The sequence below is a fragment of the Pristis pectinata genome, chromosome 12, assembly GCF_009764475.1.
Source record: "Pristis pectinata isolate sPriPec2 chromosome 12, sPriPec2.1.pri, whole genome shotgun sequence".
In the NCBI taxonomy this organism is placed as follows: domain Eukaryota; kingdom Metazoa; phylum Chordata; class Chondrichthyes; order Rhinopristiformes; family Pristidae; genus Pristis; species Pristis pectinata.
In genome coordinates this window covers 8,580,619-8,607,579 of record NC_067416.1, presented here as the reverse complement: position 1 = coordinate 8,607,579, position 26,961 = coordinate 8,580,619, and the positions used below count along the sequence as shown (strand labels likewise).

The 26,961-nt window shown below is 40.9% G+C and overlaps 1 protein-coding gene across 1 annotated transcript in view; it reads left to right on the top strand.

The window, feature by feature from the left end:
• The first annotated feature begins 3,967 nt into the window (after window positions 1-3,967).
• The window catches only part of pdzd7a (PDZ domain containing 7a), a 67,914-nt gene continuing 44,920 nt past the window's right edge, over window positions 3,968-26,961 (top strand). Inside the window, exons 1-8 of the mRNA XM_052027686.1 lie at window positions 3,968-4,016; window positions 6,368-6,814; window positions 11,873-12,022; window positions 12,841-13,015; window positions 17,549-17,722; window positions 19,860-20,007; window positions 24,211-24,271; window positions 25,730-26,227. Of these exons, the coding sequence (XP_051883646.1) occupies window positions 6,634-6,814; window positions 11,873-12,022; window positions 12,841-13,015; window positions 17,549-17,722; window positions 19,860-20,007; window positions 24,211-24,271; window positions 25,730-26,227 (1,387 nt within the window). The 5' untranslated portion in view covers window positions 3,968-4,016; window positions 6,368-6,633. The remainder of the gene's footprint in view (window positions 4,017-6,367; window positions 6,815-11,872; window positions 12,023-12,840; window positions 13,016-17,548; window positions 17,723-19,859; window positions 20,008-24,210; window positions 24,272-25,729; window positions 26,228-26,961) is intronic.

The following is a 26,961-nucleotide window of genomic DNA, read 5'->3' as shown; positions in this document are numbered from 1 at the left end:
CAACTGATGTTTTTTTGGAAAATGTTAATACAAGTATTTCATGTTATATGTACAGAGGGATCTTGGGTCCAAGTCCATAAGCTCACTGAAAGTGGCCACACAAGTAGATAGGGTGGTAAAGCAGGCATATGGCATGCTTGCCTTCATTCAGGAAGTCATGTTGCAGCTATACAAAACTTTGGTTGGGCCGCACTTGGAGTATTGTGTGCAATTCTGGTCACCCGATTACACAAAGAATGTAGACACTTTGGAAAGGGTGCAGAAGAGGTTTACTAGGATGCTGCCTGGATTAGCGGGTATGAGCTAATAAGGAGAGGTTGGACAAACTTGGGTTATTTTCTCTGAACAGTTGGAGGCTGAGGGGGGACCTGATAGAAGTTTATAAGATTATGAGAGGCTTAGATAGGGTAGACAGTCAGAATCTTTTTCCCAGGGTAGAAATGTCAAGTACTAGAGATCAGGCATTTAAGATGAGAGGGGGAAAGTTTAAAGGAAATGTGTGGGACAAGTTGTTTTATACAGAGAGTGGTAGGCATTTGGAATGGGCTGCCAGGGGTCATAGTGGAAGCAGATACAATAGTGGAGTTTAAGAGGCTGTTAGATAGACACATGAATTTGTAGGGATTGGAGGGATTTGGATCATGTGTAGGCAAAAGAGATTTAGTTTAATTCGGCATCGTGTTCAGTGCAGACATTGAGGACCAAAGGGCCTGTTCCTGTGCTGTACTGTTCCATGTTCTTATAGTAGTTTCAATACTCTAATGTAGTACACAACAAAAATAATCTACAGCTATACTTGCAAAGCTATGTCCTTTCCCCAATCAGAAGACAGTGTGGCTCCTTTATAATATTGAACTGATAGGTGAAAAAGTTGGCTAATGGTTTTGGAATTACAACAATTGTTTCCTATTTTCAATTACAAAAATTAACATTAAAATCAACAAAAATGCTGAAATGATTTACTGCATTAAGATAGCCTTGGAGAAAAATATCACATTCTTGAGAGTTTTACAGTGTTGTGTTTGTAGGCATGTTAACTGGTTAAATTAAATGGGAATTGGTAAACAAACTACAATTATCTAATCAGCAATGAGTGTTATGTGCTCTAGTTATCAGAAGTATCCAATCAATGACTCCATTGTAAAGTACATCAAAGGAAAATAAATCCTGATATGTATGTTCTGATGTGTGTGGTTCATCTTCTCTTTTCTGATCACTTCGATATGTAGACATACTGCACTGTGAAACCTGCCAAATGGGGGAGAAGTACTGACACGTTTCTCACAATTCTGAAACAACAGGAACTAAACTGTGAGAAATGGGTGTCTATTTTTAAAGCAACTGATAGTCTTGGGGAAATAGACTCAAAAAGACAACTTGGTTGGCATAGACAAGTTGGGCCGATTGTCTGCTTATACGCTGTATAACTCTATAACTCTTAAAAGGATTGAAATGTGACAAATAACATTTGTGCTGCTCTGGTGCTGTGTAATGACCATCTGCACCAAAAGCATCACTATCTCCACTTAGCATTAAATGGCTTTATCTACCACTATCAATGTAGGCCAGAAATTTAACTGGACACACCACATAAATACTGTGGCTCCAAGAGAAGTTAGATACCAGGCATTCCATGGGGATTCACTACCTGATTCCCCAAAACAATTCTACGACCTTTCATATAAACACCAGGAGTATGATGGATATGCTGAGATGAACACAGCTCTAACAACATAACAAGCTCAATGTCATCTGGGCCAAACCAGTTAAAATCCCATCCACCCATCCTAAAAACTCACTCCATCACTTGCACACTCTGGCTGCTTTATATATCCCAAACCTAGAACTGCTTACATGTAGAAGAAGGAAGAAAGCTCTTGGAAAGACCACCATTTAGAAATTCCTCTGCATATCTCCTGATATGAACATTTGTCATGTCTCCATCATTGCCAAGTCAAAAACGCATAACTTACTCACGCTCTTATGCTGTAGTGCACCTTCACCATATTGACCGCAGGAGTTCAAGAGAGAGGGTCATCAAGTGTAACTGGGGATGGGCAATAGCCATGTCATTCAAACCCATAACCAGTGAGTCAAAAAAATAGGTATACTCCTGTTTCAAAAGACCAGTACAATGATGACATTTGGTTATCTACACTATTTGCATTCTCCTTGGCATATATGGCTTGATACCCAAATGACTTTTTCTTAAAGTCAATCTGTGTCCACAATTTTCTAAAGCATTTTTTCTTGCAACTTTTTATCACCATGCTTTTCTCTCGTGATAATTTCCCCTATATTCTTGCAAATAACTAAGCTAACTTCCCTTTGTATCACGACATATCCAATGCATCTTTCGCGCTGCCACCTTACACTGGAATTTGATCTGGGCTTCCTTCTTCTACGGGATATTTGCCATAGCAATCGGAATGTCTGGCCTCTCACAATGACGCACTGTCTCAGTTCTCAGATGACTCGTTGCATATTATTCCTTTTGCAAACTGACGCATCTAAACACTGATTTATTCGCAGAAATTTGACAATGCTCACGTCTCACAGTGAGATATATCGGAGTGAGATAATAAAAACTAATTTTCATTTTGTCTATTTATTTGCCGCTGACTTTCTGCAGCCCGTCACGATACTGCGATCCTCAAGCTTGTGAACTGTCCATGGTGCTGATTTAACTTCATTTTAAGCTGCACCATTCGCCCATTTCAACAAAGGCCGATCATTGAGCTCAGCATTTAACTTCGAAGGCGGCTCGCATTTCTCGAGTCATAACGGGACAGGAGAACTCCTGTCAGTACCATTCCTAACGCTCTTTTCCCGCAGCTCTGCAAGTCTGCTTGCCTCAAGTGCCTGCCCAATTGCCATTGGAAATCATTGACGGATTTCCCCTTCCACCAGCTTCACAGACAGCGAGTTCCAAGTCACTACTTCGAGTACCCCCTTTCTTTAGCTAAACGGCATCATCACTTTCCTTAATGTGGCTTTATCAAAGCCACCGCGTTTTTTCAAAACATCTGGAATGAGAATTGACAAAAATTTATTTGGCCACTCAAAGGCTCTACTGTAATATGAAGAACTTAATCACTTGTTGCGAAATCTAAGTGCTTTATCCGCTGACGAACCAAACTCTTGTCAGGAAATCGACTGTTTAAAACTAAAGCAATCCGAATTACATTTAGTAACTTATTTTCTGGTGCATTTTTGCGTTATAACAACGATACCTCAATAAAGAATAGCTTTACAAAATATCAATGCATGTTATATGCATATCTTCAAGAATTGCAATTCTACATTCCCAGGAACCCAATAAAACAGATTTATCAAATGAAATTAGTCATTAGCATTAGATCATCAAGAAGTTAACCATTTATTCAATTATTAATAATACCACAGAGACACAAGAGAGTGCAGTTGCTGGAATCTGGAGTTCCTCCAGCATATTGTTTATTAACAATACTATTAATGGTTGGCGGTCAGTATGGCAACATTATTGCACAGTGCCCTTCAAATGAGGGAAATGTAGTTACCTAGGAAATAACGAATGCTACTTGCGGGCTGCCCCCAGAACACTCTACGCAAAAGATGCATTTCACGGTGTGTTTCGATGTGCGTGTGACTAATAAAGACATCTTGTCTCGTATGCACATTTAATGCAGTTCCTCCATTAGAATGCATGAAAACTTTCACATGTTTGGCGTGCAGGGCCAACAATTTACTGCATTCATTGCTTTTTTATAAAAAAAATGAAACTTCTCTACCTAATCGCTTGCACCCAGAGCGAATCAACATCGATACCTGGGTGGAACTGTTCAACTCCAACCGGCACTTGTGAGGGCGAGGGAAGAGTTGGATGATTGACGGACGGGTCGACCAATGGGCGGCAGCTGCCCTGACGGCGATGCGCTCCAATGGGGAGGAGAGGGCGGGGCCTTGGGCCGCCGAGGGCAGCGCCTGAGGCAGCGCGACCTGTCGTCCTCCCTTGAACGGGTGGTGGAGACCTGAAGGTACCTGACAGCGGCCGGTGAGTGGACGGGAAGAGGAGGGGGGACGGTGTTTGACCCCCTTGCCCACGGATCTGCCGACCGCTGGGGGATCCCAGGCCTACTTTTGGGGCCCAGTGAGGTGTCTGAGGTGGAGGGAGAAAACTCCAGAAACCCGCCCGGCGACGGCTGCACTTTACCTCGTTGTTGACGAATTCGGATGTGCTTCGGAAGTTGCCCCAGTTATCTCCTCTGTGTGTGGGGAGGTGGGCGGATTTTACCCCCTCACTCCCCCCGCCCCCTCCCCCGCCTTCCTCCGTCGCCGGGACCACCGGCAACTTCGGACGGTCGCCGTCTGCCCCGCGGCGCATGCGCATTGGTGCTCAGTGATGGGATGTCAGAGGGGTTGCCCAGCGCTGGGAAGGGGTGAAGATCAATTGCATTAGTGTTGCAGTGATGGGATGCCTCGGAAAGGTTTGCCCAGCACTGGGAAGGGGTGAAGATGAATTGCAATGGTCATGCAGTGATGGGATGTCTCAGAAAGGTTTGCCCAGCACTGGGAAGGGGTGAAGATGAATTGCATTGGTCATGCAGTGATGGGATGTCTCAGAAAGGTTTGCCCAGCACTGGGAAGGGGCGAAGATGAATTGCATTGATCCTGCAGTGATGGAATGCCTCAGAAAGGTTTGCCCAGCACTGGGAAGGGGTGAAGATGAATTGCATTGGTCATGCAGTGATGGGAAGTCTCAGAAAGGTTCCCTAGCACTGGGAAGGGGTGAAGATGATTTGCATTGGTCCTGCAGTGATGGGATGCCTCAGAAAGGTTCCCCAGCACTGGGAAGGGGTGAAGATGAATTGCATTGGTTCTGCAGTGATGGGATGCCTCAGAAAGGTTTGCCCAGCACTGGGAAGGGGTGAAGATGAGTTGCATTGGTCATGCAATGATGGGATGTCTCAGAAGGGTTTGCCCAGCACTGGGAAGGGGTGAAGATGAATTGCATTGGTCCTGCAGTGATGGGATGCCTCAGAAAGGTTCCCCAGCACTGGGAAGGGGTGAAGATGAATTGCATTAGTGCTGCAGTGTTAGGATGTCACAGAGGGGTTGCCCAGCAGTGGGAAGGGATGAAGTACCTAAGCTCCGCCCCTGCATAGGTACATGCAGGGGCAGGGCTTAGAGGGATATCTGCCGAATTCAGGAAATTGGGATGAGATGGATGGGCACCATGGTTGGCATGGACTCATTGGGCCAAAGGGCCTGTATCCATGCTGTATTGCTCTGTAACTCTATGACTCTTAAGATGAATTGCATTGGTGCTACAGTGATGGGATGCCACAGAGGGGTTGCCCAACAGTGGGAAGGGGTGAAGATGAATCGCATTGGCTCTAAACATTTAAGGCCCACCTGTAATTTCCTGAGCCCCCTCCCCAACCTCCCAATTGCCCTGAATTTACTGGTGGAGACAGAATCCCATCTCCACATTCACTCATTTAACAGGTGCAGGAATGTCAGCCACTGATCACACTCCCTGACACACATCTGGTTCCACTGAGTTCAATATGTTATCCATTTTAAGTATTTTTTCGTCATTTTGGAAATGATATGTACAAACTAAGAAATATTCAAGTAAAATAATAGCTTTAGCATAACTCTTTAACTATCACTGAGACTTAAAGAAAATGCATGAATTATTAAATGAAACATTTTAAAGATGGATTTCATACCTACCAAGCACAATGCACAGGAGATCTACTCATCGCCCCCTGCCCCGCCACCAATATGTGCATGAGCTTTCCATTGTTTAGCCATTTATTAAACAAGTCTGTAAGGGGCAGGCACGATAGTGTAGCGGTTAGCATAATGCTATCACAGCACCAGCAACCCAGGTTCAATTCCAGCCGCTGTCTGTAAGGAGTTTGTACGTTCTCCCCATGTCTGTGTGGGTTTCCTCCGGGTGCTCCGGTTTCCTCCCACATTCCAAAGACGTATGGGTTAGGAAGTTGTGGGCATGCTATGTTGTCGCTGGAAGGGTGACGACACTTGCGGGCTGACCCCGGAACACTCTATGCAAAAGATGCATTTCACTGTGTGTTTTGATGTACATGTGACTAATAAAGATATCTAATCAATGTTATGCCATTAAGACTTCTGCCTCCTTTTCAAAAATATTTTTCATTAGAGAAGTCATCTCCCATTTAGATACAGAATCAAATATTGTTTTGTTCCAAAAGAAAATTGTTTCTGTTAATGAAATCTGAAATTAAATAAATAATACTTTTTAACCTATCCCTTTTGATTTTTGTGCAGTGCACGTAACACCTTAGCTCTGCCTTATCTAGGTTGGTAGAAGTAATGCACTGTTTAATTTGATTTGCAGGAATTCTTGAATTTATTGACAAATAACTTTCTACTGATCACTGAGCAAAATGGCAGAAAGTTTGGCAAGTATTTATCATCTCAGTACACCCATTTCTGACCTCTATATTTTACATGGAGCTATCAGCAGTTCCTTGGGGAAAAAAGATGCAAGGTAAAGGTTCCTTTGTACTGTTTTGGACTTCAATATGAAAGAAATTGCCTGATAACATCACATGAATTGATACCGTCCTGATTGTTGATGAATTGTTGGTGGACTACACCAGCATGGCTCATTCATTTGACTCAGCAAGAAGAGAGATGACAGATGCAATACACCCCAGCAATCATGCTGGTAGTGCAAACACAGCAACAAAGTACCTGCTGAAGAAGCAGTACAAGCAAATAAATGGACAGCCTCGAGCAACCCGATCTAATTCACCCATGGGCAGGGTGATCCTTATCACTGGTACTTCTCCGATTGAAGGTAAGAGCATATGTGCATTATAACATTGCAATCATGTTCACTTCACATCCTGTTTTACGTTGGATCTGGTTACACAGTTAATTAGTATCTTAGCTGTCTTGAAGCTTTTTAACACCAGCCCAATGGATTGGAGCTATCTTTTGAAATTGAAATATACTTCAGACCAGAAGATTCAGCCCATCCTTCCATACCCTCTGAAAAAGAGCTTTTGACTTTAATTCCATTTTCTCGTTCTCAGCTTGTGTCCTTTATTTCTAGTTCTGGGGTGAATCCAGCTGAAAATTATGATATGGAGAGTTATTTCCCTTTGGGGGGTGAGTTTTAGCAATCTCATTTTTTAGAACATAGAACAGTACAGCACCATATAGGCCCTACAGCCCACAATGTTGTGCCGACCTTTAAACCTCGCCTTAGACTACCTAACCCCTTCCTCCCACATATCCCTATATTTTAAATTCCTCCATGTGTTTATCTAGTAATCTCTTGAATTTGACCGATGTACCTGCCTCCACCACCGCCCCAGGCAGTGCATTCCATGCCCCAACCACTCTCTGGGTAAAAAACTTTCCTCTGATATCTAGTGGAGGTAAGAACAAAGCTCCCTGTCATTTGATATTAATTGGCAATAACTTGGTAATATTATTCAAAGATTACATCATGGGGGGAAAAATAAATTCCTAAGATGATTGTGAGAGGAACTTGTTTAATCAAGACTGAGTCTGTCCGTTGATGCACTTCAGTGGCAAATGGCTTATCAAAATGTATTGTGGGGTTCTACATTTGGCTTGGTCATCTAAATAAACCTACTTGTATTACTTCTACTTCTACTTTATTTTCAAGGTTGGGGTTCATTCATAGAACAAATAACATTGAAATGTGTGCATTGAAACAATATTGCTCCACGGTTGCAGTTGATTTAGCTGCTGTTTCTGACACATCCCATGATTCCCTTAAAAATCCAAAAATCAGCCAAACGTATCCTTGAATATATTCAATAACTGAGCATTTACTGGTTTTTAAGGTGAATTCCAAAGATTAGTAACTTTGTTTTATTTCAACAATAAAATATTATGCTTGAGTTGTGATGAGATTAAACTAGTGGGGCAGGTCCACCAATGCGGTTGGGTCTTAATTACCCACTCAGTTCAGTGGCAGTTGTGATGGACAGTAAATGCCAGCAACATCGACATGCCGGAAACAAAAAAAAATCCATGCAGAATTTACATTTTTATTTTTGTTTCAAGAATGCTACATGTATAGCTTTTAAAATGCAGAAATTGTGTATGTAAACTACCAATCAAGCCCATTGATTGTGGGATGTTGCAGTCGGTGATGGTAACCGAGGGGGGGAAAAGGAGATGAAGAATAAAAGCACAGGCAGAAATGGGGCAAAAAATTAAAAGGTGTTTGTGATTATGTGAAAGAAAGTGAAGATTTTGTTTAAGTAATTAAAAGAATGCTCTAACTAGTCCTGTAAATACAGGGATGTCTCTTATTGCAAAGAGGATGCATTCCTGTAAATTCCTTTTATACAAAATTCCATTGCAGAAGGAAATTGTATAATAGGAGTGTTTTGTTACAAAAAAAGGAAAGAGGCTCCAGGAGGGGCTTTGCTACAGTTTTTCATTATGTGGGGATTTGTAATATGATGTATTATGGTAGTGTAGAGTTGTCATTTCTCTGGTTTCTGGATTGGTATTGGTTTATTATTGTCACTTGTACCAAGGTACAGTGAAAAACTTGTCTTACAAAACGATCGTACAGGTCAATTCATTACACAGTGCAGTTACATTGAGTCAGTACAGAGTGCATTGATGTAGTACAGGTAAAAACAATAACATTACAGAGTAAAGTGTCACAGCTACAGAGAGAGTGCAGTGCAATAAGGTGCGAGGTCACAACGAGGTAGATCGTGAGGTCATAGTCCATCTCATTGTATAAGGGAACTGTTCAATAGTCTTATCACAGTGGGGTAGAAGCTGTCCTTAAGTCTGGTGGTACGTGCCTTCAGGCTCCTGTATCTTCTACCCAATGGAAGAGTAGAGAAGAGAGAATGTTCCGGGTGGGTGGGGTCTTTGATTATGCTGGCTGCTTCACCAAGATAGCGAGAGGTAAAGACAGAGTCCAAGGAGAGGAGACTGGTGTCTGTAATGCACTGGGCTGTGTCCACAACTCTCTGTAGTTTCTTGCGGTCCCGGGCAGAGCAGTTGCCGTACCAAGCCATGATACATCCAGATAGGATGCTTTCTATGGTGTATCTGTAAAAGTTGGTGAGAGTCAAAGGGGACAAACCAAATTTCTTTAGCCTCCTGAGGAAGTAGAGGCACTGGTGAGCTTTCTTGGCCGTGGCTTCTATGTGATTTGACCAGGATAGGCTGTTGGTGATGTTCACTCCCAGGAACTTGAATCTCTCAACCCTCCCCTCCTCAGCACCATTGATGTAGACAGGTGCATGTACACTGCCCCTTTTCCTGAAGTCAATGACCAGCTCTTGTTTTGTTGATATTTGAGGGCAAGGTTGTTGTCATGACACCATTCCACTGTTATCTATCTCCTTCCTGTACTCCGACTCATCACTGTTTGAGATACGGCCTACAGTGGTGGTATCATCTGCAAACTTGTAGATGGAGTTAGAGCAGAATCTGGCCACGCAGTCATGAGTGTATAGGGAGTAGAGTAGAGGGCTGAGGACACAGCCTTGTGGGGCACCAGTATTGAGAATAATTGTGCTGGAGGTATTGTTGCCTATCCTCACTGATTGCGGTCTGTTTGTTGGAAGCATCAGTTGGATTTTGGAGCATCTCTACAGTGCTTTGCATATCCAATTCCAAATTCCAAATCTCAATGTCTGGAGCAATAGCAATTTCATAAATTTTCAGAGCAATGGAACATTCAGGGCTACATTGAATCAAGCCAATGGACTGCTCAGAAAGCTGTTTCACAAAACAGTTCCCACAATGAAATCTCTGCCATGGGCACACTAACTTTACACCAAGTATTTGCCAGAGGCTTTTGTAATTTCATAAGGTGCATTCCAATCATTTGGAGTGAGGGGCAATAAAAATATCATTAGCTTGATGAAAGTACTGTGATACATGGCAAACCATGTTTAAAGTTCTTATTTGTAAACAGTGATGCAGAGAACAAAAATGAGGAGTGTACTGTAAGGCTGGTAAAGAAACTACGTAAGTGTGCAATTTCCTGTCTTTAGCCATGTTGCTTGAAAATATTCTCAACACTTTCAAAAAGTGACCCAAATGTTGGTGGGTGGAAGGAGAATAAAGAGTGGGATGGTTATAAGATTAGTGGTTAGCATGTAGGAGAGCTTAATTTATAAGGAAAGGAATTAGGGGAATTGGATTGATAGGGATGCTCTGAGAGCCAGTATGGACTCATAGGGGCAAATAGCCTTTTGTTTTATAAGAAAATATGAAAATAACAAGATACTTCAATGAGGCATTACTGTTTCAGGTTAATGCAAGTAAATTCTTGTCTTAAGTATAATGTAAGGCATAGCTACCAGCTACTCTTCCTTCTACCCTGGTAATAAATATTCCAAGACTATGCTCAGAGCCTCCACGGATACACTGAATCCCAGCTTCCCAATGAGGCTTTTCTTCACATTAAGGAGCAGTTTTCCAGAATCTTTATATACACATTAATCTTTAACTGTTTGCTTGGAGCTAGAGTTACTGCAGAGCCAGTTCGTGGAATACATACTAACTCCAGCCCCTACAGACCTGGATGTTACAGCATTTGTGATATGAACAGCATGCACAGGTGCCAGAATTAACCGGTACTACTTTAACGTTGTTGGCAACGCCCATAACCAGTGCAAATGTAGAATGTTCTTTGTCAGATTCATATTATCAGTGATGGTAAGAAAAGAGCATTATCATCTGCAGACTCACTCAACATTTATGCCATGATTTACCACAGTGGATGTTCTGAATCTTAAATGCCCATTGAAAATTTTTTATGCATTTATGTAGATAGATTATGCACATGTTTTATTGTGTTTATTCCATTGTTATGTGGTGTAACAGTTAGCGTAACGCTATTGCAGTGCCAGTGACCCGGGTTCAATTCCCGCTGCTGTCTGTAAGGTTCCAGTGACTTATGTTCAATCCTGACCTCCAGTGCTGTCTGAGTGGAGCCCTACTAGCTGCACCTGCATTTCCCCATTCTGATTCTCATAGGAAGATGAAAGATGAGCAAAAACTGCAGATGCTGAAAATCTAAACTAAATAAAGAAAGTGCTGAAATACTCAGCAGGTCAGGCGGCATCTGTGGAAGGAGAAATGGGAAACGCATCATATCCAGGACTCTTTGTGAGGACTGGGAGAGAGAAAAAAAACTAGTTTTCAGTTGCAGAGAAGGTGGGTAAGGAATGGGTAGAACAAAGGGAATATCTCTGATTGGGTAAAACCAAATGGATTAATGGGGGCAGTCACAAGCACGTTACACTTCTTTGTCTGTGTAATGTGTTGTTAATATTGAGGGTTGTGGGACGTGCCCTGAAGGCCAGACTATGCTAATCGAAAAGGAAAACTGAGCCAAAATGATGATAGGCAGAAATGGCAAACTCTGATACAGACAGAAAGAAAGAATGAGTTACATGATGTTGGAGCATTAGATGGCAAGTCCGGAAGGCTGCATTGTACCCATACAGAAAATGAAGTGTTGTTGCTCAAGCATACATTGGACCTTGTTTTTACAATATAGGAGGCCACAGACAGGTCAGAGTGGGTGTGGGATAATGAATTAATGTGACAGACAAATGGAAGCTCAAGTTTACACATATGGACTAAGTTCTAAGTTCAAGTTTATTTATACACAGGGTATAAATGCCATTAAAATTAGCTTTTTGCCACAGCAGCACATTACAAACATAAGTTAACATGAAGTGAAGATAGGTGTACTGCACAGTGATCACTTAATCTGTGTTCAGTATGGAGATACCAGTCCTTCACCTGTTATGTGCGATCCAGACTGAGATCAGATTTTTGCAGTGAAATAAATTAACCTCTTTTTCCACAGCTGGTATTGAAGACTGTGATTCAGCTGAGGCAATCCACAACATCACTGTGGGGAAAAGCCTTGATGGGAAGCTGGGATTCAGTGTCCGTGGAGGCTCTGAGCATGGTCTTGGAATATTTGTTAGCAGAGTAGAAGAGGGAAGTGCAGCTGGTAAGTTATGTCTTTCTAAACTATATCTTAATAAATTAAGAATTGAATTGCATTAATTTAAATGTACTGATTGATTTTGGCTTGGGCTCAAGTTGTCCATCCTAGAAATTGGTATTGGTTTATTATTGTCACTTGTACTGAGGTACAGTGAAAAACTTGTCTTGCATACCGTTCATACAGATCAATTCATTACACAGTGCAGATACATTGAGTTAGTACAGAGTGCATTGAGGTAGTAAAGGGTAAAAACAATAACAGAATGCAGAGTAAAGTGTCACAGCTACAGGGAAGTACATTTCAGGTAGACAATAAGGTGCAAGGTCAAACAAGGTAGATTGTGAGGTCAAGAGTCCATCTCATCATATAAGGGAACCGTTCAAAGGTCTTATCACAGTGGGATAGAAGCTGTCCTTGAGCCTGGTGGTACGTGCCCTAAGGCTCCTGTATCTTCTGCCTGATGGTAGAGGAGAGAAGAGAGAATGACCCGGGTGGGTGGGGTCTTTGATTATGCTGGCTGCTTCACCAATGCAACGAGAGGTATAGACAGAGTCCATGGAGGGGAGGCTGGTTTCCGTGATACGCTGGGCTGTGTCCACAACTCTGCAGTTTCTTGCGGTCCTGAGCAGAGCAGTTGCCGTACCAAGCCGTGATCTTATACCTTAAGATGTTATCTGTTACCACCCCATGTCTCCCTACAATTCTTTAAGATATTGGTACCAGGCTTGAATGTAAAGTAGTGAATCTGTTACTGAGAGGAAACAATATAATACAAATGTTGAACTACCATATGTTTAATCTTGCTTTGTTGTTCTGCTTAGACCAAAGTGGCCTCTGCTTAGGTGATAAAATTATGGAGGTTAATGGGATCAGCTTTGAGAATATCACCATGGGAAGTGCTGTCACCGTACTCACTGGGAGCAATCGCTTACGTTTGGTGGTCAGACGCTTGGGAAAAGTGCCAGGAATCAAATATTCTAAAGAACTTACCACATGGTAAGTCAACAGTATGTTTTAACAACCGGAATCAGTGCAATCTGTTTTGTTCTGGGTTTGATACAGGCGAGTGTTTGAGCAAACTCTTTTTAACTTAAAGCTTAAGTGATACAATGGGAAATTTTAAATTGCACAGGGGATTTATGTTGTTGTTGAATTGTCAGAAATTCTGGGTTTAAACTTATCATGATTGTAACACAATATTCATCAAGAGTTCAAACATAAAATTATATTCTGCACTGTCAATGTTTTTATTCCTAAAGTTGTGAATGGAAGGAATGTCATTTACCAGCAGTGACTTGGTGAGGCTTTGAGATGGTCAACATCATATTTGAATTATTTTAATATCCCTTAAAAATGCAGAGGAGAACATTTTGTTTTTCATTTCATTCCCAAATGTTAACCTAATCAGGAAAAATTCCCTGTGGTAAAAGCAAACTACTGCAGAGGTTGGGAATCTGAAATGAAAACTGAGAAGTTGGAAAATCTCTGCAGGTAGGCAGCATCAATGGAGAGAGGAACAGAGTTAATGTTTTGGAATGCCGTTACTTTGTTCGATCTGCTTTTCATTTTATAACCATCTGAAGTACAAATTAAGCCTGCCTCTGCACTTGTTACTAATGCCAGCCCTGACAGGAACTACAAGCATTTTTGTGTGAAAGTTCCATGCAATGTTGTTCACTTAGCAGTAAAGAATAAATTATAACACTCTTCCAATACCTTTCACTACATTCCAAGTAGTTTTGTATGCATGGTGGTGAAGAATGAAGAGAGAGGCTATACATTTGAGACTTGATGAAGCTTTTTGTGATACCCTTTATGATTTAGCTGGAGAGAAAAGTTTACAAAGTTGCTCTGAATCTGTCGCATATCAAAGACAAAAGTATATGTGGAGGTAAATTTAATGTTGGTGAACATGTTGAAAAAGTGGTAGGTGTGGTTAAATTAAGAAAAATTCAAAGTATTTGGGTAGCTACGAACCAAGTGACTTCCTGGGGTTTTCCAAAAATGGGGCAACGGTGGGCAGCCAATCTGCTTCTGGGAGTCAGATTGCCATTTTATATGTGTTAATTAGACCAGGAGCATCTTATTTGCAAGTTTTACTCTGGCCAGTCACTATGGCAGCCTGTGGAGATGAGAAAAGGGTCAGGGAGAGAGCAAATAAGTGAATACGTAGCAAATGTGGGCCTGGAGGAGCAGGAATGCTTCTTCCTGGATTCCTGAGCTTCTTGTCAGAGCCCCCTGTACTGTACAAACACTGACTGGTCAATGATTGGAGCCCCAATTAGGATCAAGATAGGATTTACCCAGTCCTGTAGACTCCTGTGTAACCATTCTCTGTATAACTTGGAAGACAGGCCTCTCAATTACGACACGGTCAAGGCTAAAAGGCACATGTTATGGAGATAAACCCAGACTCCCGAGTTTCCCCTTTTACTCTTTGATGATGAGACTGACTGCTGAAGGACACCTTTTCCTCCATTTCCTGCCTTAAATTCTGGCATGGCGGTGCAGCAGTTTGGGCTGCTGTCTCCATGCAGTTTGCATGTTCTCCCTGTGACTACATGGATTTCTGCCAGGTACTCCAGTTTCCTCCCACAACCCATAAGATGGAACACTCTCTGCTTGCCTGGATGAGTGTAGTGCCTACAGTTCTCAATATCCAAGGCACAAGTTGACAATGTCCAAGTTGACAATATCAAAGGCACCCATCAGTCACCCTGAACATTCATACCCTCTGTTTCTGACACACGGTGGCTTTAGTGTGTCTCATCTACAAAATGCACTGCAGTTTCTTGTTCTATCTACCCAGATAACACCTCCCAATCCTGTGACCTCTATCTCCAGAAAGGACAAAGCAGCAGGTGTATAGGAACACCACTACCTGTAGATTCCCCTTCAAGCTGTACATCATCCTGACATGGAAATATGTCACTGATTCTTCATTGTTACTAGGTCTAAATTATGAAACTCTTGTTGAACATTAAATAAAATGAATGAAAAGAAAATGTGAATCTGGAAATTCCTTGTTCTGATATGAACTAGTTGGGTTTCCCTGGGCGCTTAATTCAGCCTCAGCAGCTCACAATCTCTGCTCCTTTATTGCTATCCACTGCCTCATCCAGGGAGTCCTCGTGGTTGGATTTCATTGAAAACTGAAGTAGGCTGGCTGTGATGATTCCATAGTTGAATAGCTACAAAAGTCACTATCAATGCTCATCAATTATTATTTTAGGCAGGAACTGGAGGAAAGCATGCCCACCATGCAGTCAATCTCTTCAGCAAAAGATAGAAGAGGAGAAAATAGGGGAGAGTTCATTAGGAAAGGATAAGAAATGAGAAGATAGGTACATCCTTTCATTATTCGTGGAGGGAAAACTTGTGTTGTTTTATCAGGCTTCATTCCATTCTTTCCCCCAGGTTTATTATCTTTCCTCCTTTGTTTTCCTCAAGATGGAGCCAAATGTTTGGTGTATTTCCATTGTTGACCCTTTAATGCTTTGTAGAAGTTACTATTCTTCACATAAAATTTTATGTGAGACGTGTTGGTCGGCTATTTGGTTATACAAAGAACTACTTCAAGACATAGTTTTATTGCCGGCCGTGGTGGTAGAGGCTGATACAAAAGGAACATTTAAAAGACTCTTGGATGTAAGAAAAATCGAGGGTTATGGGCTGTGTAGGAGGGAAGGGTTAGATTGATCAAGGGGTAGGTTTACATAAGTCGGCACAACACCGTGAGCTGAAGGGCCCGTACTGTGCTGTAGTGCTCTATGTTCTATCTGCAGAATTTGGTCAATCTCACTGTCTGGAATTTCATACCAAAGTTATGCTGAGGTGCATCTTTAACTTTATGGTGATTTTCCAGTTTTAATGTGGACTTCTGTATGCTGGAAATTACAGAGAGAAATTTATATTAATATTATGACCAAAAGTGAAGATTGACCAGTTTTGGGACATTAATTGGCTGCTCAAGGGTTTGATTGGAGCAGAAATTAGACTCAAACCCTTCATCTGAACAAATTGGAGATCATTGAATGAGAAAATTGTTTTCAAAATTACACTGCCATAGAAATGATATCATCATGAATACTCAATTATGTAAGGAGAATTAATTTACTAGTGATTCACATTAAGACTATTTGCATGACTTAATATCACCTAATATATCATTTTGAAACAGCATGCCAGTAATTTAGTCCATAAATTACATGATGCCAGGTTATGTTTTCATCACAACCTATTGACTAAACTGTAAAATAATTTTAGAAAAAGGTTGATACTTTGGTTTATACATGGATTAATGATTTTATTTATAGTCTGCAGGCAACAAATTTTCATCCTCTCAGAATCAAATGCAAATGACACAATTAACTTAAATCTGTATACCCTATTTTCTGCTTCATTGCATAATTCTGTAATTAAATTCAATTTATATATGCTAATTAATGTTTTTACCAAGTTGAGTATTTGTAATATAACATAGAACATTACAACACAGTATAGGCCCTTCTGTCCACGATGCTGTGCTGACTATAATGACATATTTGCAATGAGATACAGTGAGAATTGCAAGAATTAGAATATTATTTTATGTATATACATATAGTTCTTTATCCTTTTGTGTCTAAAAGTCATTATAATTACCCCACTGATACTGTTTTAATTTTCTCATTCTATAATCCAATACTTTTTGAACTTTTTTCTAAGTTGGCAAAAAATATCTAACAAAAATACTAAAATATAGAATCACTTGTATTGCTGCCAAAACTGTTTAAGTTGAAATAAGAGCTAAATTCATTTAAAACTTCTGTCCTGGGAGGGAAATAGTTCAGATTAAAAGATCACATAAATTGAACCATCATAGATGTTCTTATGATCTGCAAATCTGCATAAAAATTGCAGCTTGTCGACTGGTCAGTCAATTGGGGTCACTTACTAGAAGGAATCTAGTTCAGAACAGAAGGAGGGTGCATGAAGGGGCTTTGGTAAGGGCTTAATCACAGGGAGCAGAGTTTTGTGAGAACTGAAGTTTACAGAGGATGACAGAACCAGGGGAGTCTGGAAGTGGCAAAACTGATTTTCAGTTAATTAACAAATATTGCCCTAATATCCATATATCAACTTTGTTATGTTGCACATATGCATCTTTTAGAAACAATTGCACAAATCTCTGAATTGCATGTGTTCATTCAGTTTCCAATAAAGGTTGTTAAGCTGCGTGTTAAAGGTAGATTTGAGGCAATAGGTCATAGTGCTTGAAATAGGGATTGGGTGGGTAATTGTAAAAACAACGGGTAAAGGTTGTGAGAATATCACTGGCATATGGGATTAGGAAAACAGCTGGTGTGGCAGCTAAGTGTCGTCAAGAAATGCTTAGACAGAAAGGCCTATGTAATTTCCAAGTAATTTCTGTCAGAATTGTGATAGATGTTACCACAAGTTGGCTCATTTGACTTAATGCATATAAGATGTTGTTACTTGTTCACTGAGGATACAGATTTAGAAATCTTTTTGTTTTTTAACCATTAGGGTTGACACAACAACAAGGAGGATAATAGCAGAGAAAACACAAAGTTCTGCAGATGCTGTATCTGAGGATGGAGCCAGGAGAATTATCCATCTTTACACCAGTTCAGATGATGTGTGCCTAGGTTTTAATATTAGGGGCGGAAAGGAATTTGGCTTGGGAATATATGTGTCCAGGTAAGGTCCCGTTTCTTTCCAAGTTGTATATTAAGTTAATTACCATATCGATTTTGTGGAATATTCATGTTTAAAAACAAAAGTTATCTGATCCCTTTTCTTCAGTGGAATAACATCAAACAAAACTGCTAGTAAATACTAGGTTGACAAGGTTATAGTCTATGTTTTTTTTTTGCTACCAAAAAATCTATTGATGCACAGTGGTACAGCAGATAATTCTGCTGCCTCAAAGCTCCAGCAACTGGGATTCAATGCCAACCTCGGGCACTATCTGTGTGGAGCTTGCACATTCTCCCTGTAAATGCATGAGTTTCCCCCCAGGTGCTCAGGTTTCCTCTTGTGTTCCAAAGATGTGCTAGTTAATTGATTAGATGGTTACTGTAAATTACCCCCACTGCAGGTAGGTGGCAAGAAAATTACAGGTGATTGATAAAAGATTACAGGGAAATAATCAGGGATTGGGACTGATGGAAATACTTTGAGGGCTGGCATAGGTCAAATGGCCTTCTATGTCTTAAGAATCTGTGGGGAGAAAGGTTAATTTTATATCAAAATAACAGAGGGAGGAATTAACAATTTATTTAAATTCATTCCAGAATGTTGAGTCGTTTAACAACAAGTTCTTTTTGAGTTGTTTAATCGGCCTTAGAAACCTTTAGAATACCAAGGTTGTGAAAAAATATACTGTTTTCAGAAAATTAATACCAAGGCACAAGCAATTGGATTTTGAAAAGAAGCACTTTCATTCATGTCACCTGAAATACCCAATTTTTATAACTAATCATGTTTAAGTTGTAATTTAAAAGATGCACATGAAATTCTTGTTTGGAGTGGGATGATGTAAATGTGATCATTCGCTTGGCTGCTCAAACAAGAGAGATTTTGGTCTTGTTTTGTACATGCCGTTTACAGTGGAGCTTGCTTGTCCAAAAAAAAGCATTCTTATGCTTCAAGGCAGATTTTATCACTTTGTACATCACAAAATCCATTCTGCTTCAATGTTCTGCAGACACCACAGGGATTAAGTTGGCCAAGAGCCATGGTGCAAAGTGGGCTAGCTGTTTTACGTTTTGCCCAAATTCATTTCATTTGAAGTCATTGGGAAATAAATCATGTGGGAGTTGTCTTCGCTCTATTTTGGGTGACTGGTGTTGACAATTTCAACCCTGTCCTATTTTTTTGTTTCTTCATAGTGACTTTAAAAAGGTTTACGACATGATTGAGTCCAGAGCCATTTACGCTTTTAATGCTTAACTTTTTTTTTCATAAGAACAATAATTTTATTTCCCAACTACTTTTGAACCTATTCCTATCTTCTTGAAGGTGGTAACTTCTTGATAGGAAGTGTTCCATGAAGACCAGGTGCTTTTCAATGTCTTGTCCAAGTAGTCATTTACCTGCATACCAAGGAGTACAGATCATGGAATACACCTGATTGTCCTCACCTGACCCTCTCATGTCCCGAAGCAATTAAAGGATCACTGTCACAATTCCGTCTTTTTACTCTACCCGTCATAACTCGAAGGTACCAAGGCTATCTCACTGCTTTCCTGACGAGATTTCATACAGCCAACCCACCCACTCCTTTGCCTTCCCTTATTCCTGTGGCTCCCTTCCCTCACCTTGATGACCTGCCCATCTCCTCTCCTCCCCTCCTCTATCCTTTATTCCAAGGTCCACTGCCCTCTCCTACCAGATTCCTCCTTCTTCAGTCCTTTGCCTCTTCTACCTATCACCTCTCAGCTTCTTACATCTCCTCCCTTCCCCCACCCACCTACCTTCCCCCTCTCACCTGGACTCACCTATCACCTGAACTCACCTATCCCCTGCCTGCGTGTGCTCCTCCCCCTCCCCCCACCTTCTTATTCTGGTTTCTGCCCTCTTCCTTTCCAATCCTGATGGAGGGTCTCGGCCCGAAACATCGACTGTTCATTTCCCTCCATGGATGCTGCCTGACCTGCTGTGTTCCTCCAGCACTTTTTGTGTATTACTCCATCTGCAGAATTTTTTGTGTCTCTGTGAGTCAACCTACCTCATCAGGATTTTAAGAAAATAGAAGTGGCATCACAGGTGTTCTAATTGCTTTGTGTTTGTTTCATTGAAACCCTTTTGATTAAAGATAATTATTTAATGGCAGAACTGATCCTGGTGGATTAGCAGAGCAGAATGGCATTAAAGTTGGAGACCAAATTCTGGCAGCCAATGGAATAAGCTTTGAGAAAATCACCCATAGCAAAGCAGTAGAAATCCTGAAGAGTTACACACACATTATGTTGACAATAAAGGTAAGCAAAATCTTCCACTATAATATGTTCATGCAGAATTGGATTTTCCCTTTCTAAAATACTTCTAAGCAATCTGCAGCTTAGCTTTATTTATTTTATAAGTAGATTGACATGAAAAATATTCCATTCCCATAAAATTATTAGAATTTGGCAAATGCATTGGCTGAATGCCAGTATTTAGCAGATAATGAGACATTAAACTGATTTGTTTGTACACAACTTGATAAATAGCTGGTTAAGAAAAAGTGTCAATAATCTGGTGTTTGAGAGTACTCTATGTGTATGATTTGTACTGAAATGATAATTGTTATATATACTGCAGTGTGAATACCTTGACAATATATGCCAAATAACTAAATGAATGCATCCTTTCATGAATCATGCAGCTATATCATTTTGCTGTTACGGTATTGCTGAAGGTAATTATACCCTTGAGATCACATCAATTGACAGTGCTTTCATCTGATGATGTTTCAGTGAGAATAACAGATGGTAAAACAAATAAAAAAATTACTTCACAAATCTGGAAGCTGTTGAAACTCTGTATTGAATATCTTCCAGATGGAACGCCAATGTTGGCCCTGACATTCACGGGAAGTTGGATAGGGAGGGGGGAGGACTTCTGGGCAGGAAACAAGGAAGCATGCGTTTTGTGAATGTCTTGTGGAAATTAACACCAGGATGCTTTTTAATTTCCTTTAAGTTTCCTCTCTGATGAACAGGCTACTGTCAAACAGAATAGCTGACTGAGAAGCATAGGTAAGAGAGGGATACTGGTAAGAAATCTTAGGGAGGTGTGATTGTGATTTATGAAGAGCTTTTATTGAAGAGGGGAAGACTACTGTCAAGCTTGGCTGGATGAGGAAGGGAAAATGATCGTGGGGAAGAAAACACCTGTGTAAAGTTGGGGGATAGGAGGAAAAATGGAGGAAGGAGTAAGGATCAAGGTCTGGGTTGATATCAGGGTCAGAGGGTGATGAGTTCATAGCAAGGGAGCAATCATCAAGATAGTGATTATGGTGGGGAGGGTTATGGTTAGGGCACATATGGTAAACAATTGAAAATTATGGTTGGAAGAGATTACATACCCAGAGGATAGAGGTTATAATCAAAAAGATTGTGGTCAGTGGGGTGGGAGAAAACATGAGCTCAGCGATCAGAGATCATAGGTATCATAGTTGGGTGGAGAGGAAGATGTCTGGGGAAGAATGGTGGGATTCAGAATGGATGGGTTTGGTGTGGCATCAGTGCATCAGCAATCTTACCGGCTAGACAATCTCAGTTACGGACAATGAAAATTGACCCTCTCCTGGAGGGAGCATTCCTACCCCATCTGATAAATTGTACTGTACAGTGTAGATTATGATTTTTTTCTCCTCTTATCTGCTGGGAAATTAGTAGAATATGAAATACTTGTAAATTTACTCACTTGAGGTCTGCTGAGAGCTGATTACTCTGTCATTAAAGATGGAACTGGGAAGATTGTGGTTAGGTTTGAAATTGGAAGATGGTTGACTGCTCTCTGTCAGTATTCTTGGGGATTTTTACTGCCCCCCCCCCATTAGTTTCACTCAAAAAAGGAATCTGTGCAGCTTCTTAAGCTCTATTAAGACCATGAAAACTGCATTACATCATATGAAAATCTTGGCAGTGTATTGTTCTTGGCAATATTAAAATAATTCGTAACAATTTTTTTGCACATTTTAATTTAGATTTTATAACTTGTAAATATCAATATAGAGAGAAAAGATGCCGGTTATGGTTCAATTGTAACCTCCAGTAGTGTAGTAACCTATCATCAGTAACCACTGATACCATGGTATATAACTGGAGTATTATAATTTATAAACTTGAATTGTAAACTATGATATCATCAATTTTGTTGTGAAATTCGTGCATTTATTTTGCATGCTATTTTTCTTGGTCACCATGGAAAACAAAAATTAGACTTTAGATTAGGAATGATTGGAATTGGTTTATTATTGTCATTTGTACCGAGGTACAGTGAAAAACTTGTCTTGCATACTGTTCATACAAATCACACAGTACATTGAGGTAATACGAGGTAAGACAATACAGAATACAGGATAAAGTGTCACAGCTACAGAGAAAGTGCAGTGCAAGTACACAGTAAAGTGCAAGGTCATAATGAGGTAGATTGTGAGGTCAGGAATCCATCTCATCATATAAGGGAACCGTTCAATAGTCTTATCACAGTGGGGTAGAAGCTGTCCTTGAGCCTGGTGGTATGTGCCATCAGGCTCCTGTATCTTCTGCTCGATGGGAGAGAGGAGAAGAGAGAATGGCTGGGGTGTGTGGGGTCTTTGATTATGCCGGCTGCTTTACAGAGGCAGTGAGAAGTATAGACAGAGTCCATGGAGGGGAGGCTGGTTTCCGTGATGTGCTGAGCTGTATCCACAACTCTGCAGTTTGTTGCAGTCCCGGGCAGAGCAGTTGCCATGCCAAGCCAAGCCATGATGCATCGATTAAAAATTGGTGAGTGTCAAAGGGAACATGCCAAATTTCTTTAGCCTCCTGAGGAAGTAGATGCACTGGTGAGCCTTCTTGGCCATGGCATCAGACCCTGCATCAGAACTGAGAGTGGAGAGGTGGAGTGATGAGACAGGAGCCAGTAGGTGATTGGTGGATTGAGGAGGGATGAAGGATGATGGGCAGATGGAGCCAGGTGGGGGGGGGGGGGGGTGGGTGAGGGGTGAAGGTGGAGATAGGCAGGCAGATGATAAACGGGAACACGAAGGCTACCAGTGCTGGAATCTGATAAGTAAGGAAGGTGATAATGGGAACTATTAGGGGAGAGGTGAAGGGCAGGTGCAAACAGATGGAAGGGGCGGGGAGCGGTGATCTGGTGGGTAAAGTGTGTGGGTAGTGAGTAGATGGAACTAGGAGGGAGAGGGGAAGGAAAATGGGTGATGGGGGGCTGGAGAGAGGGCATGGAAAAGGGGACAAAAATGGGAGGATCGAGGTGGATCAAAAAGGTGGCGGGAGGGAAGGAGGTGAAGGGTTGGCGTTGGGGTTGGAGAAACACAGGAGGTAAGGGCTACCTGAACTTGGAAAATGCAGTGTCCGTACCATTGGATTGTAGACTACTCGGACGGAATATGAGGTGCTGTTGCTCTGGTTTGCATTGGGCCTCACCCTGGCAGTGAAGAAGGCAGAGGATGGACAGCTCGGTGTGGGAATGGGAAGGGACGTCGAAAACGGGAGGTGAGGGTGCCCATTGCGGACGGTGCTCTGCGAATCGGATACCTAGTCTGTGCTTGGTCTCACCGATCTAGGGGAGGCCACGTTGGGAGCACAACATGCTGTAAAGGTTGGAAGAGGTGCATGTGAATCTTTGTCTCACCTAGAAGGGTTATTTAGGTCCCTGGATGGTGGTGAGGGAGGTTTATTGTTATGTGGTGACCAAAAATGTATGCAAAACTCATAAGTAGAGCCGTAGAATCTTACAGCACGGAAACAGGTCCTTCGGCCCAACTCATCCATGCTGACTGTGTTGCCAAGCAAGCTAGTCCCATCTTCCCTCGTTTGGCCATATGATCTATACAGTGGATGCAGTTCGAGCATAATCTGCCTGTTCTCATATTTCACACCTTTACTGGTTGACTAATAAAGGAAAGCATTATGTCTTGTATTGACCAGCCCTGATATCTCTAAGGATCTATGGATATACATTCCAAGATCCTCTATTCCTCCACACCTCTCAACATCCTCCTATTAATTGTGTATTCCCTTGACTTGTTGCATCTCCCTAACTATCTCACATTTCTCTGGATTAAATTCCATTTGCTCCCTCTCTGCTCATCTATTACCAGACTGGATCATCTATATCTTGCCACTCTTTAAAGTATTCTTTGTCAATGTATACCCCATTTTTTGGATCGTTTGCCTGCCTCTTTATTATACTCTCAACATTTAAGTGCAAATCATTGATATATGCTACAAAATGATTGTAATGACTACAAGAATGATCTTGGATGCTCTGGGCAATTAAAAATTCCCAGAATAATAGGTTGTTAGTAATTGCAATGCTTCGGTATGTGCTGTTGTCATGTAATGTGCCCTATTTAGCTTTTCACCTGTGAAGAGTGCTTCAGGTAATTTATTATTTAGCAGCTTCTCAGATTAAGTTCTCTTCTAAATACAGTTGGTGAAATGATTGATGCATTTCATGTCTCCAATCAGGAGGTTGGCAGATATCCTGCATACAAGGAAATGCTGGCAGAATACAGCTGGCTGACCAAATGTAAGTACAAAGTGGAATAAGCATTACCATCCAAATTTGCTTCTCAATTTTCTGATGTGTAGAATTAGACTTTATTTTTTGTTTTGCTACATTTCTTTATCAATATTGAGTAAGATTTTGAGATATTTTCTTCCTAGGATATAGTATTGAAGAAAAAAAGTTACTAATTTTTCATTGTAAATTATTGACAACTAATTGAAAGAATTCCCTTGCTTCAAAAACCTTAGACCTTTATTCATAATTTAAAAAGAATTGTACTTTTATAAGCAATCAGGTTTTCTTGTGGTGTCTATCTCCTTTCCCATCTGGGATTGGAAGGACCTGGACCACTTACTCTGTCTGTTCCAGTCAGTCATTAGGAGTATCATGGATATCCATACCTTTACTCTCTTTGTCAAGTTATTTTGATTTGAATGGTTATTCCATTTCTTCATGCAACAGTTGAAATAGGGAACTCTGCAGGTTCCAATTTCCCAGATGAAGGGTCTTGATCCATTATGTCAACTGTCCATTTCCCTCCATAGATGCTGCCTGACCCACTGAGTTCCTCCAGCACTTTGTGTGTTGCTCCAATTTCCCACCAGCCCTTTTAGCTGCAGTATTTGTGAGACTGGTTCCCACTTCCAGCTTTATGATAAAGGACAGGTGTAATGAAGTAACTGAAGATTGTTGAGCCGAAATCACTGCCCTGACAGTGCAATGATATCCTGTGTCTGAGATGATTAACAATTAATAGCTGTCTTCCTTCATAATTTGTTTGACTAATCAGTGAAGCATTTTCCCCTGATCCCCATTGACTTTAATTTTGCTGGGACTCCATGATGCCTCTCTCAGTCAAATGCTGCCTTTGTATCAAAGCAAAGCAGCTGTTAGAAAATCAGCTGAGTCTGAATGCAATTTATAAAGGAGTCCACTTAATTTTCCTTTCATAGAAAGTCATTGCAATCTTTGGCTGCTTCATCACACCTTTCCTTCACCATGAACCCAGAACTGGGAACCAGTCCCACAAAGACTGTGGCTACAAGAACTGGTACGAAATTTGGAAGTTCTGTCGACCTCCTGACGCCTCAAGGCTTTTCCATCACTTACATGTTTCAAATCATTCACGTCTGATGGAAAGCTCCCCATTTATTTGTGTATTCCCCTCCCCCCACATGCTCCATCCGCTTCGCTCCCCTTCGCTTGATTTTCTGACCTGCACCTGGAAAATCCAATCATCCTGGAAACGGACACCAGATGATCTGTACGTTTGATTTTGTTAAAGTTATATGCTTTTGTTGTGAACAGGCTGATCATGCAGATATCTATAAATATCTTGCTAGCATTCTGAAGAAGAATTGTGAAGAAAAGTCATTAAAATTTTTGTTCTGCAGATACCGTCCTAATGTTATATACAACCTTGAGTCTTCCAGGTGACAATTCCTAATCCTAAATTGCAGTGCCATTTTGTTTTTTCAGTGACAAATAATCATTCTCAGCGTTTTGGCTCAGACACAAATTCTTCCACTTCATCTCATTCATCTGGGACACCTTTGAGCTCCATGAGTGATTCTTTACAGGTCTTCCTCCCAACTACCCACAGTTCAACTGACATGGTAGATGTATGTATTTCCACAGAGGACTCCAAATCTCTGCAGTATAATCGTCTAGAGACAATAGAGACTGCTATACAGACAGACCTCCAGCTGTCTCCCTCCTCAAATATTGACGTTACAGGTGAACAAAGGCCAGGAAAGGCAGCGAGAGAAAGAAGCAGGACGCTTGGCCGCACTGTACTCTTGAAGGAAACGGCCATTAGGTCAGATAGTTTTAAGGAAACGCATATCAGATCAAGAACTTACTCCACAGGAGATTCCGCTGATGAATTTTTGGACTGTCCAAAAACTGCAGTGCTGATGGCTCTGAGCAAGCCAAGGAAACCAATTAGCCGATCACAGAGTTATATTACTATCGGAGGTGAGTCTTCAAATGCAGCAAATAGTCTATTTCTTTGTTTTGGCTTCCACAGGTTTCTTTGTCCTGTTTATATTTATTTTGAAATGTATTTTAAATATATGTGTCTGTACAGTTTTTGAAAATTAAGTTAACCTGGACTAATTTTTTAATCATTTTCATATTATCTGGGTGTAATCTATATTGATAAACTTAACAACCAGTTACAAGATAAGGGGTTGATGATTTAAAAATGAGGTCATGGCAATTTATACTCTTGGAGGGTGGTGAAACTCTGGACTTCTCTAATCCCGAGGGTTGTGAAGGTTTGATAGCTGGAGACATTTTAAGAGGAGGTAGATAATTTTTTGAATAATTGGGAAATTGTAGGCTGTGGGGAACTGACACAGAAGAGGAGTTGAGGCCAGCATAGATCAGCCATGATCATATTGAATGGTGGAGCAGTTTGAGGGGCTCAGGAACCTTTCCTGCTCCTGTTTTCTCGTATTCTAGACATTGATTTTTTAAAATGACCTAAGAAATAGTGGTTTGGAGAAAGAGGTCAGAATTTTCATTCATAATAATTGTACTGAAACAAATAAGGCAATTGTTATAGTTATTAACTGATAAATCAATTTATTCTAAAATTGAACACAGCTAGAATATATTTTGAAAATAGCAGATAAAGCAGCAACTCTAAACCGATAAATTTCTCGTCAACATTTAAACTTTTCCTTCTACAGATGCTGATTGGTCTG